This window comes from Scyliorhinus canicula, chromosome 4, assembly GCF_902713615.1.
Source record: "Scyliorhinus canicula chromosome 4, sScyCan1.1, whole genome shotgun sequence".
In the NCBI taxonomy this organism is placed as follows: Eukaryota; Metazoa; Chordata; class Chondrichthyes; order Carcharhiniformes; family Scyliorhinidae; genus Scyliorhinus; species Scyliorhinus canicula.
In genome coordinates, this window is record NC_052149.1 from 17,585,512 (window position 1) to 17,599,315 (window position 13,804).

General features: G+C 43.1%; 1 protein-coding gene across 2 annotated transcripts in view; it reads left to right on the forward strand.

The window, feature by feature from the left end:
• The first annotated feature begins 1,353 nt into the window (after positions 1-1,353).
• The window catches only part of zgc:153916 (serine/threonine-protein kinase N2), a 138,654-nt gene continuing 126,203 nt past the window's right edge, over positions 1,354-13,804 (forward strand). For both annotated transcript variants that reach the window (XM_038793776.1, XM_038793777.1), the window contains exon 1: positions 1,354-1,923. In XM_038793776.1, coding sequence (XP_038649704.1) covers positions 1,903-1,923 — 21 coding nt within the window. In that variant the 5' untranslated portion in view covers positions 1,354-1,902. The remainder of the gene's footprint in view (positions 1,924-13,804) is intronic.

Below are 13,804 nucleotides of genomic sequence, written 5' to 3' on the forward strand. Positions count from 1 at the left end.
CGATTTTCATTTAATTTCAATTGGCATAGTAAAAATGATCGTATAACTCTCTCAAAATTATTTGTGTTAACTGCAATTTATTTGATAGTACTCTAAACTTTTTTGAGCCAGAATGTTATGGGTTCAAGTCCCACTCCAGGACATCCATACAAGAATCAAGGTTGACACACAGTTCAGTAGTGAGGGAGTATGAGGTGTCATCTTTCATGTGAGATGTTAAACTGAGTTCCTGTTGGTCCTTTCAGGTGGACTGAAAAGATCCCACGCTGTTCAGCAAGTGGAAAGTTCTTTGAGTTCTTGTGCAGGCTGCACAGAGGCTGCCCTGTTTAGCTAACTTGGATATGTGCAAAAACTTTAAAGGGCCTCCACACTTACAAAAATCAGTTACCCACAAAAAAACAAAATTCGAAGGGCGCGCTGATGGCATGGTAGTATTTTTGAAGATAACAGTGACCCAGCCAATACTTATCCCTCAATCTACATCGGAGGGGATACAGGTTTCCTGCTCAATAATTGCTGTCTGCGGGAGCTTGCTGCATCCAGATTGTTCCCCAACATTGGCTGTAAAGTTTAAATGGCCGCCGAAAGGCGCTGCACAAACACACAAGCCAATTAATGATAAATAATCTTCATTATTGTCACAAGTAGGCTTACATTAAGACTGCAATGAAGTTACTGTGAAAATCCCCGAGTCACCACATTCCGGCGCCTGTTCGGGTACACAGAGGGAGAATTCAGAATGTCCAATTCACCTAACAGCACGTCTTTTGGGACATGTGGGAGGAAACCGGAGCGCCCGGAGGAAACCCACACACACACGGGGAGAACGTGCAGACTCCTGACAGACAGCGACCCAGGCCGGGAATCAAACCCGGGACCCTGGCACTGTGAAGCAACAGTGCTAACCACTGCGCTACCTTGGGAGGGAAAGAGAAAAATGGACCGAAAACAGAAAATACTGGACAATGTCGGCAGGTCTGGCAGCATCTGTCGGAGAGAGGGAGGGAGCTGGGCGTTTCCAGTCCGGGGTGGGGTGACTCTTGGGTCCAAGCCGGAGAGAGGAAAAAGGAAGTTTGGAGAGGTCAAAAGAAAGAAACAATATAGTTTGTGTCGCAAAGTGGCAGAAGTTTGCCCAGCTTTTGTTGGGGTTGGCACAGTCAACATTTCACAAGGAACCAACAAGGGAAGAGGGTAGAGAAGTTTTGAAGGAAAGGGAAAGGGGAGGGGGTAAACAAACACAGGAGAGATAGACATAGAGAGGGATAGCTGGGTGGTTTGTAGAAAAGCGTTGGGAAGAGGCAATCACATGATGGGTTAGTTAAGGCAGAGAGGGAGCAGGCGGGCTCTCCTCAGAGGGCGGAGGCTTCAGTTTAAAAAAAAACACACTCGGTTTGCGCCCATCCTCCCGGGACGGGGGTGGGAGGGCATTAATTAAAAAAAGAGAGAGAGAGCGAGACACACACACACTTACACCCAGAGAGAAAGCAAGACGGGACGGGACAATTAAAAGAAAAACCCCAAAGAAAACTTTTCGCGCGAGTTTGGGAGGTCACAAAGCGAGGAATTGGAAGTCAATGGCCAGTTGACACTTCTCTTTTTTTTTGGTTAAAACAACCCCGATCCCTCCTCCTCCCTCTGGGTGTTTAATGTGAGGTGAGGAGGGGGGTTTGTTGTCAGCCGCCGCCGGGATGGGGGGAGAGGATGCGCTGAGGCGGCGGCGGCCGCCGCGCTCTCTGGCCTTTTAAAACCCGATCCAAACACAGGGTTGGCCGCCAGCAAACGAGCAGACGGTCCTCCTCCTCCTCCTCCCCGGTTTCGATCGCTCTTGAGTGAGGAGAAGGAAAAATCGGGATTCGGGGCGACGTTGTCGGCGGCGGATCCGGAGGAGAGAGGGAGGCCAAGATGGCGGCGGATCCAGTCCAGGTAACAGAGGCTTCGCCTGTGTGAGGGAGAGAGTGAGTGAGTGTGAGGGAGGGAGTGTGAGAGGGGAGAGAGAAGGGAAGGAGAGAGAGAGAGAGGAGAGGCCGACGCCGAGAAAGAGGGGAGGGAGGCACAGAAGGAAGTCTGAGGGCAAGAGAGAGAGGGGCAGAGGACACATTGCCTCACTTCATTCACACTTGCCACTTGTTTATTTCTTTTATAGATATATTAAAAAAAACATATTCCTATAGAAACCTCTATAGTTGCCTTCGTTTCGTTGCCTTTCCCCCCCCCCCCCCCCCCATCTCCCAAAAACCCTCCTTCCTGGGCCTGACTCTTTCCCCCCCCCCCCCAACTTTGCAACTGGATCAACAGCCAAACCCAACAAGTTTTTTTTAAAAAGTTAATATTTCCCTCAACGTTTTCTTCCCCATTTTTCGTTCTTTTCGTGTTTGCTTTATGTTTGTCCTGTAAATTAAGAAAGTTTCTTTTTAAGTAAATGTGGGGTAGAGGGAGAAAACATTTTTTTTTGGGGGGTTGAGAGAGAAGTCCAGTTTTCTTTTGGTTCCTCCCCTCCCCCCAGGTTTTCGTTGACTTTTTTTCCTTCTATACAACTGTGTACAAAGTTCTCTTTTGCCGCCCGTAGGTGAGGTTTCGTATGTGTGTGTGTGTATATATTTAAAAAAAAAAGTTTTGATGTGCAGAAAAAAGTTGGGAGTCCAGTCGGTCGAGAAGAGCCTGACCTTCCAGGCCTTGAGTTTACTTTAATATCAGCCACTGCAGTGGTGGTGGCGAATGAAGGAAAACTGTTTTAATTGTTGTTGGATTCTTGGCCGTCTGCCCAGCACCGAGTCTTTCGTTTCTTTAATATCCTTTAATGGAGGCGCAGAGCGAGTTTGCAAATTCCAGCCAGGAGAGCAGTTTGCTTTCTATCTTGATTCCTTAGATCTGCTTTCCCTTCCAGGTAGCTGCTGGGGATAAATTGGCTGTTTGGGGGGGAAGGGGTTGTATTTATCTGTAATATAATATATGCCTATCACTTGATTTTTGAAATTGGCAGGAATAGTGTATATTTAAACTAGTCAGTTTTTAAATTAGTACCCCTGCCATTCCAAGTAATTTAGGAGGCAGGTTTTGTTTTATTGAATGTGCTATATTTTGTTCCGTGCTGGTTGCATCAATTAGGAGATTGATACCTATTAATACATTTTCAACACTACTACTTTTGTCAGCTTTGGTGGGGGTGGGGGGGGAAGTATAAATGTTTGTCAAAGATTAATAAAATCCAGTAAAGGCTAAGCGTAATGTCTTACTGCACCCACATGTAAGAATCATTACAGATTGATAAATCTGAAATCCTGTCCAGGAAAGCATCAGGAAACTAAATTTCTAAAAGGATTAGAATGAAGTTTCCATTCAAATATTTGAATGATCTCATGTAACTGGAACCTGCTCCTGTAGTAAAGTCTGCAAATGTACTGATGGAGTATCGTTTGTCCTTACAATAAATGTACATGAACATAACTCCGTGAGAGTGTTACTTTGTAGTAAAGCATTCTTTTCCTGTCAGCTGATGTTACAATCCAAGTCTAGTGTCGTAAGCTTGCGGATAAAACACAAATCTTCCTGCCATGTGGTACAAAGAGGATCAGAAAAATTCTCTTTGTGACAAGATTTTCTTTGCCGTGACAGACTTTCTTAATTGCAACCGTTAATTGAGGATTGGACCAGCCAGCATAATTTACATAGCAACAAATGAATTACAAAGCTACGTGTTTATATATTTTGAGGTGTGAGATGAAGAGGAAAACACTTGATTGACTTCACCTATTACCACATCTCAATCATGTATGTCTACCTCAACAACACTTGAGCAGTAGCATGAGACTCACCGTGTGGCTGGGTTTTAGGCTGTCATAAAGCCTTGCAGTTAGTAGCACAGTGGTTAGAACTGTTGCTTCACAGCTCCAGGGTCCCAGGTTTGATTCCCGGCTTGCGTCACTGTCTGTGTAGTGTCTGCACGTTCGCCCTGTGTCTGCGCGGGTTTCCTCCGGCTGCTCCGGTTATGGGTGGCATGGTAGCAAAGTGGTTAGCACTGTTGCTTCACAGCGCCAGGGTCCCAGGTTCGATTCCCGGCTTGGGTCACTGTCTGTGCAGAGTCTGCACATTCTCCCCGTGTCTGTGTGGGTTTCCTCCGGGTGCTCCGGTTTCCTTCCACAAGTCCTGGAAGATGTGCTGTTAAGTAATTTGGACATTTCCGAATTCTCCCTCCTGTGTGCCCGAACAGGTGCCGGAATGTGGCAACTTATGGCTTTTCACAGTAACGTAATCGCAGTATTAATGTAAGCCTACTTGTGACAAAGATTATTCTTTATTATTATTAGATTTTTTTTGCGTAATGTCGGTTTGGTATGTTGTTGCCCAGACCGTGCTCATATCCGTCTGTTGGCCATTATCTGGTTAAAAACTGATCTGTTCACTAATGCCTTTTAGGGAAGGAAGTCTGCCATCCTTGCTTGGTCTGGCTTACATGTGACTCCAGATCCGCAGCAATGTGGTTGACTCTTAACTGTCACGTGAAATAAATTTTGGCTTTGTCAGTGGCACCCAGGTCCCATTAAAGACCGAAGACAAGCCAATCGCCTTTTCCATTCTCAGAATTATAATTGTAAAATCCCTTGCCTTCTAGGGGTAATGTCTAATTTTACTTTGTATTTGAGCCTCAGGAAGATGTGCTGGGTGTGTTTTCTTGGGCTGGACCACAAAAAGTGTGATAGTGTATTGGCAGCCCATTTTCCAACCTGTGCCTTTTTAAAAAACAACTCCATGTTTATCCTTGCCGAAGACCAATTTTACCCCGCTGCTTTATCTCCGTTAACTTTCTTCCCCCTTCCCCCTCCGTCCTTGTTAATACATGTTCCCGCAGCTACTTGTGACACCCAGTACATTGCCTAAGTGGCTATTCCTTGTGTATGAGTTTTCGGAAAATATGATCAGGAGCCCATTTAGCCTTCGTTTTCTGCCACCATTCAGTGACATTGTGGCTCACCTGTGAATGCATTTCACATACTTACCATTCCCTTTTGGTTAACAAAAATTTATCAATTAGATTTCACATTTTTGATTGACCAGTGTAGATTTCCATTTGTGCAGGAGAGTTCCAAAATCCTAGTAGCCGTGTGTGCGTGCGTGCGTGCGAGCGTGGGTGCGTGTGTGTGGAAGTCTTTCCAAATTTCATTCCTGGAAGGTCTGACTTTTTTACGCCGTATCCTCTAGTCTTAGTCTCAGCAACCAGGAGAAATAGTTCCCCTCAATCTACCCTCTGTTCCCAATATCTTGGAAACTTTTGTACTTAACTTTCCAAATTCTAGGGAATATGGCCATAGTTTGTGTAATCTCTCCTTGCAATTTAACCCTTGCAGTCCAGGTATCATTCTTGTAAACCTAAGCCACATTTCCTCCCGAGGTCAGTGCGGTGCCCAGAACTGTTTACAACTGTGGCGTGACCAGGGCTTTGTATCATTAAAACATTACTTCTCCTTTATTGTATTCTATTCCTGTAGATATAAAGGCCAACATTTCATTAGCCTCGACCTTGCATTTGCCTATATTGAAATCTATTTACCTTTGTTTCGGCCATTCACTTAAATTATCAATATCTCATTTGTAATTCTGTTTTTTAAAATGCCGCCTATTTTTGGGTTATCAGCAAATTTGGATATATTTTTATTCCCTCGTCTAAATTTTTAATGAATATGGTGAACAGTTGAGACCCCAACACAGATCATTCCAGGTCACTGCTTGTCACCAAAGAGAAAATGCTGGAAAATATCAGCGGGTCTGGCAGCATCTGTAGGGGAGAAAAGAGCTAACGTTTCTAGTCCAGATGACCCTTTGTCAAAGCTGACTGCTTGTCACATCTTACCAATAGGAGTAATAATAGTAATCTTTATTATTGTCACAAGTAGGCTTTTATTAACAGTGCAATGAAGTTACTGTGAAAATCCCTTAGTTGCCACATTCTGGCACCTGTTCGGGTACACAGGGAGAATTTAGAATGTCCAAATTACCTAACAGCACATCTTTTAGGACTTGTGGAAGGAAACCGGAGCTCCTAGAGGAAATTCACACAGACACAGGGAGAACATGCAGACTCCGGACAAAGACAGTGACCCAAGCCGGGTATCGAACCTGGGACCCTGGTGCTGTGAAGCAACAATGCTAACCATTGTCCTATTGTGCCGCCCAAGTATCTGCCTAATATCTCTATTCCCCATTTCCAGTCGCTCAGCCAATTTTCTAACAAGGACAAGAAATTGCCTTCAATTCAGAGCTTTAACGTTAGCAGTTTCATATGAGAGATATTACTGAATGTCTTCTCGGAATCCAGAAAGTGTAATCCTAGGTGGTCTTGTGACACAGTGAGTAGTGTATTTGCTTCTGAGACAGAAATTCCGGGTTCAATTCCCACTTCTGGACTCTGACCAAAGAAGGTGCTTTTATAATGTGGCCAGACTGGTCGAGTATTAACTCGTAAGCCTTCCCTTCCGAACAGTAGTTGTGGGTGCACCTACAACATCTGGATTACAGTGGATCAAAAAGGCAGCTGACCACCACCTTCTCGAGGGCAATTTGGGATGGGCAATAAATATTTGTCTAGCCAGTGTTGTCCACATTCTATGAAATTTAAAGAAATATATGAGAAGTAAAAGCAGGAGAGATTCCTGGTCAGCCATGTGGTGATAAGAAATTGGAGCACCTCCCATTAATATCTAGGCTACAACATGCATATAAAAGTGCATATTGCCACATCAACTCTGACTCTTCAGCATTAGCCAGATGACCACATCTGGAGTACTGTGTACAGTATTCGTTCCTTTATTTAAGGAAATATATAAATGTGTTGGAAGCAGTTCAGAGAAGGTTTGCTAGCCTGATACCAGGAATGTGCGGGTTGTCTTATGAGGAAAGGTCGAAGAGGTTAGGTTTGTATCCACTAGAGTTTAGAAGAGTAAGAGGTGACTTGATTGAAAACTTAAGACCCTGAGGGATATTGACAGGGTGAATGTGGAGAGGATATCTCGCTTCCAGAACTAGGGGGTCACTGTTTAGAAATAAGGGGTCGCTCAATTAAGACAGCGATTGAGGAGAGTTTTTTTTCTCAAGATCATGAGCCTCTAGAACTCCTCAGAAGGCAGAGCAGAGTTTTTGAATATTTTTAAGGGAGAGCTAGATAGATTCTTGGTTAACAAGAGGCTGACAGGTTATCCATAGACAGGTATGTGGGGTTGAAGTTACGAACTGATCGGTCATGATCTTATTAAATGACGGAACAAGCTTGAGCGACCGAGTGGCCTACTGCTTCTAATTGGTACGACTCCTTGAGCTATTTGATTCAGTTGGCTGGATAGCCGGTGTAGATTTGATTGGTACCAACAGCACTGAGTTTGATACCTGTTCTACTGGGGTGGATTTGCCTCCTGGCCTGACCTATGATGGAGATTATGGTACTGTGGTTCAGACCTGCCCTTGGGTAAAGAACAGAAGAAGAAGCATTCTTCTGTCCGCTACTTTAGTCACCTCATCAAAAAATTTCAATCAGGTTTGCCAGGCATAACCTACCCTCTTACAAATCTATGCAAGCTCGCCCTCTGAACAGCTGAAAATCTTCAAGGTGTTCAGCCACCTTTACCTTAATTAGACTAACAATTTACCAACAGCATGTTGGACTAACTTGTCTATAATTGCCCCTCACTTTTTAAAAATAGCAAAATGACATGCACAAGCCCAATTTTCCAATCTACAACAGTCCTCTAATTGAGAGAAATTTGTAGATGCCCGAACTATAATCTTTCACTTTCCTCACTGACTTCTGGGATGGAAGCTATCTGGTCTGGGTGGGAGGTTGTCACTCTTCAGTGCAAATAGTTTCTTCATTCCTGCCCAATTCAATATTAATTTGCATGGAATGCCTGACATGCTACCCTCCTCCAGTGCTCTAAATATGATTGCAGAATAATTGCTCAGCGTGACTGCCATTCCTGATTTTCATTGACGTATCTTTGATCAAAATCCCGGCAGTCTATTTAACCATGGTGGCTTGGTAGCCCTGCTTGATTCTGTTTTCACCTGAGATCTGTGTATACTGTGATTAGCGGGTGAGGCCGATAACAACCAAATAATCATAGCTATTTCTACTCCCATGCCTAATTCTAGCGCATTTAACACTGCCCAAGCCAAAAGAGAGCTAGCAGCAATTGGGTGACAATCTTTAGATATTTCTGGCTGATGAGGGTCAGTTGCTCACTGCTATGGCTAGTTGACTAATTGGGAAGAACCACAGGACCTGCTGTATTGGCTCTCCTTTAGGACCAATATGTCTTGTGCTGACACCAGTTGTGCATTTAAGAGTGGCTCCAAATAGAATCCAGGATCAGTCTGCATGATGATTGGGGGTACAATTGATGTCTTGCTGTGAACGGCATGACTAGATGGATCTGTATGGGCCCAAAGGGCAAAAATAAGACACCGGGATACACTCCAAAGGAAATACATTTATTGCTCAATCAACATTTATTTTACTATTGATTCAGAAATTATAGTGTTCAAGAGGGTAGCAACAAGGAACAAATTACAAGTAACAATGCAGCCGCAATTTGGCAGAAAAAAGACTGCCAAGGTCAGTGAAGTAATGCATTAAATCTATAATAGTGTGGAGTAAACATGCCTTAATGCTCCCTTGACAAAATGGCATATCTCAGTCAAATGTTGAAAGGCATCATCGATTATGAAAGAAAAGACTCCAGCAAGGAAGTTCAAAGATCTGCAGACAAAATTGAGTAGCCCCAGTGTCGGGCAGTCAAGTTGGGGCAGCACGGTAGCATTGTGGATAGCACAATCGCTTCACAGCTCCAGGGTCCCAGGTTTGATTCCGGCTTGGGTCACTGTCTGTGCGGACTCTGCACATCCTCCCCGTGTGTGCGTGGGTTTCCTCCGGGTGCTCCGGTTTCCTCCCACAGTCCAAAGATGTGCGGGTTAGGTGGATTGGCCATGATAAATTTCCCTTAGTGTCCAAAATTGCCCTTCGTGTTGGGTGGGGTTACTGGGTTATGGGGATAGGGTGGAGGTGTTAACCTTGGGTAGGGTGCTTTTCCAGGAGCCGGTGCAGACTCGATGGGCCGAATGGCCTCCTTCTGCACTGTAAATTCTATGTAAGACGATATCTGTCAAATAGAGGGATTAACCCCAAACTAACTTCTTAAAGAAGGCTGGAAGGGGAACACTTGGCAATAATAGGAACAGCTAGCCCAAATGGGCATTTAATGTCTGTTTGACAGACCAGAGGGATTCTGTAGGTGTAGACGCCAATGCCATTATGATGTGAATGGTCTTTAGCAGCTTCATAAGATCAAACTAGACTTATGCACTTTATTCCCCTATTGCATTTGGAAGAGTTTGGTGGTTTCTAATAATGAAAGGTGTGAATGCTGTGCTCACAAAGAGTTTAAACTTATTATTGGATTGGATTGGATTTGTTTATTGTCACGTGTACCGAGGTACAGTGAAAAGTATTTTTCTGCAAGCAGCTCAACAGATCATTCAGTACATGGAAGAAAAGGGAATTAAACAAAATTCAAGAAAATACATGTGAATACATAATAGGGCAACAAGATATAAAAGAGAGAGGTTAGTAATAATGTTAGCTTTAGAATTAATTTTTAAAAGGTTAGAATGAGTGTTAGAATGAGTATAAGTTAGGTTAAAAGTGGATCTGTTGGGGAGAGCAGAGAGTCGCCTCGCTCCGGCGCCATCTTATGCCAAGGGCTGTTACTTGGTATAATACAGAATGCGAAGATGTCACAAGGCATTCTACTAAAAGGATCATGCATCATTGGAGTGTTCAGAAGGCAGCTAGAGGAGAGGTTTGGACTTTTGGGTTATTGAAGGGAGTGGAAGCTTTGGAAACTAAGATAGGAAAGCAGAAAAATATGGTGAGAACAAGGTAGTCCACCTCGGGTATAATTAGTTTGGAAAGCAAAGGGACAGTGGTGTTGTGGGGGGGGGGGGGGGGGGCTTGGAAAAATTATATTTTACATGAGGGATTTTGTGAGGGAATAAGGGGCACCTTGATGAATATGAATGAAACAAAAAAACCTGCTAAATAGTTACTATTTACAAGCAGATATGTGGAAACCAAAGACAGCAAAATGCAACAAAGGTAACCTGTTTTTTATATATAAAAAATGATGCAAAGGCTGTGAAATAAGTTTCAAGGAGAAAACTGAAACACTTGTAAGGAAGGGAGATAATAGCAGGAAATACTTGGGTGGTTCACTGGAACTTCTCGCAGGACAGCTCCAGGATAAGAAAGAAACTGAGTGAAAACTGACTTAATTTGGAAGCTGCTTGCACATTGGAAGTTGCACAAAACCGAATAGGAAATATTGCCAACTTTGAAGTAGCCCTTGTTTTCAGTAACATCAATGGCAGTTATGTCTGCTTAAATACAGGTTAAACTCCACGGAAAAACATTTTCATGCAGTGAATGGATAGAATCTGGAGTAGTGTGTGGTGGAGGGTAGAGGCTGTAAAAGGGAATTGGATCATTGTGAAAAGGAAAAGAATTGCAGAGCAAAGGCAGTGGAGTGGGATGAGATGAACTGCTCCCTCGGAGGGCCAGCACAGACACAACAGGCCAAATGTCGTCATCCTGTGCTGCAACCGTTCTGATTCTTTTAGGAACCCTAGGTCATGCGTCTCCCTCGCCCCTTCAACCAGATGTAATAAAAATCCAGATTTTTTTTTCTCACCCACATGATGAGTCCTGAAGTTTAGGTACTAAAAAGTAGCTTCAAAATAGCATAAATATCTTTGACTGTGAGGTTGCTATGCCAGAGAGGAAGTAGATTGTTCAATCCTCTAACACCAGTGAGATGAGATGTTGCATGACGCTTTGCCCCATGAAAATCTTGGGAAATAATTGGAGCACAGATAATTAACATTCTGCTGCAAGTTGTTGGAACTAAAGCCTTGTATTGTAAAGGGTATTTGGGTTATATATCTTGAATTGCATAGGTGCAAGGGGTACTTAATACTAAAATTATTCTATTCCCTCCTCCAACCCATCATCTTTAATTTGGTTGCAGTGAGTACAGCAACAATAGAATCTTGTTGGGTTGATCTTCACTGCTTTGCCCTTGATGGTTTCTGGTGTTTTTTAATGTCTTGTGTTAAAGGCTTGTAATACACTTTGATTGATTTAAATAGTTTGCCTAGAATTATATATACATTTTTCTTTTCCCACATGGAGTGATTTATCACTTAATTATTCTCTCACCTCACCCAAATCCTAGCCCAGCCTCTGTTAATAGTCCTACAAGTAAGACCAGGAGTGTAGGTTATTGGGAAGCAATTGAAAGCATTTCCCAATGCCATGACTATGAATAGCTTGGAATCATTAGTGTGAATCATCATTTTGAAATGGTATTGTAAGCTTTGACAGGTTATGTGACTGTGGGAAAGAGACATTTGAACTGAATTGATTCTTTCCTTTCTCAATTTCCATATATAATGTTTCTAAAGCAGAACGTTCACACCACATGAATGAGAACCAAATGAATGAGGGCAGCGCAGTTGCATAATGGCTAGCACTGTTGCACTACAGCGCCAGGGACCCTTGCCTTGGGTCACTATCTGTGCGGAGTCTGCACATTCTCCCTGTGTCTGCGTGGGCTTCCTCCGGGTACTCCGGTTTCCTCCCACGAGTCCCAAAAGACGTGCTTGTTAGGTGAATTGGACATTCTGAATTCTCCCTCAGTGTACCCGAACAGGCAACTAGGGGATTTTCACAGTAACTTCTTTGCAGTATGAATGTAAGCCTACTTGTGACAATAAAGATTATTATGAAGAGAACACTTCCATCTTCCTTCCTGGAAACCTTAGCCGCTAAAGCCAATTATAGTCGCTGCATTGCGTTTGCTGAGTAAAGTATAAACGTTGACTCTCGTACTTTCATAGGTCAGCTGCTGACACAGTGGGTTTGTTTGCATGTTCTTTAAAAAATAAACATGATAAGGGCAAATTATCGAGTTATAAGTTCAGGTGTCATAACGCCGAAGCTTTTGAATTGTTAATGAATGAAAGATTGCATGTATTTTGGACAACCAAAAATTTAATTTAGGAATGTGTTAAAAGATGTAACTCAGTTACTGTTGACTGGGTTCTCTCTCTGAGATTGTCATGTCATTTAGAAGTTCTTGAGAGTTTGTTATCCACCTGTTGTGTTAATTGATTTTGTAGGTGTAACTACTAAAATCGTTACCATGCTTTGTTCACTGATCAACTTTGCCAAAACAATAAGCTGTTGATGAGGTGCATCTAACAAATGCAACCAGTGTAGATCGAAGCAAAGAGTTCTTATTTGCAGTTAATGCATTTTTTTTGTAATTGCTTTTATTTTTGCTATTGAGTTGTGATGTAATGCTTGTTCTGAATCCCCTAGGAATTTGACTCATATTTCTTGGTACAGACAATCTTATCCAGTCTGTCCGTATTGTGATTATAGTCACACAAGAGTTCTTGATAATCTCTGGTCTGCATCAGAAGTAATCTTTTCAGATTTATAACCACTTGAATTGATTGAAAGTTAAATTTATAATAACCTTTTAGGGCTCTTTTGTAACGGCCCCATTTTCGTGATTTAATGGCATTTAAGTTCTCTTCTCTAGCATAAAACCTGTAGGATTGTCAGTTTAGGATTTTTTAATATTGCATAAAACCTCCTTCAATGATCACTATTCAAAAAACTTGGGACTTTCTGAAATTGATTACTGGAGGTTTGGTGGTCTTTTAGTAGGCATTTTTGGTTGCTGCAAGAAGGCAGTAACAAAGAGAATATGGGGTTGGAAACTGGGCGTCAGGTAAGATACTGAGGTTGGGGTGACTAGTGTGGAGACTTAGGCTCAGTTTTTGATTTGACTTGTAGCCAGCCATGTGGCAGCTGTGCCTGGGAGTTATTTAAAATGCATTTTTACGGGATGTATGCTCCGCTGACTAGGGCAAACTCTTAAAATTTAACTTTTCCAAAACTCTGCCTGTGTCATACTTCAAATCTGGCTCACCTATACTCCTTTGGCGATTTCTGTTTTTCCAGCTTTCCCAACATCTGACATTTAAAATACTGGATCTTATGTTTAGATCCATTTGTGACCAGGCCCCTATTACCCAAATACTTATCGAGCCCTGCAATCCTCCCTCTCCATTCCTCTGATTCAGGTCTCTTGATTCATGGTTCCTTTCTCTTACTATCTATTTGCAATTGCCGTCAGCTATCTCGGTCCAGACTAGTGGAATTCCTTCCTTTAAACTCCTCTGATCTACCATCTCCCCACTCGTCCTTTAAGACTTTCTTTCTAAGGAGCGGCACGGCGGCGCAGTGGTTAGCACTGCTGCCTCATGGCACTGAGGACCGGATTCGATCCCGGCCCCGGGTCACTGTCCGTGTGGAGTTTGTACATTCTCCCCGTTTCTGCGTTGGTCTCACCCCGACAATAAAGATGTGCAGGTTGGTGGATTGGCTACGTTAAATTGCCCTTTAATTGGACAAGACTCTTTCTAACCCTTCTTCGGTCCAGCTTTTGGTTGCCCCTTACCAATACCACCTCCTTTGGACCAGCATTCCGTTTTTATTAATCTCTCAAATACCTTGTGATTGGATTGTAATAATCTTTTATTGTCACAAGTATGAAGTTACTGTGAAAACCCCCTAGTCGCCACATTCCGGCGCCTGTTCGGGTCAGGTAAGCTGTACGGGAATTGAACCCGCGCTGCTGGCCTTGTTCTGCATTACAAACCAGCTGTCTAGCCCACTGAGCTAAACCAGCCC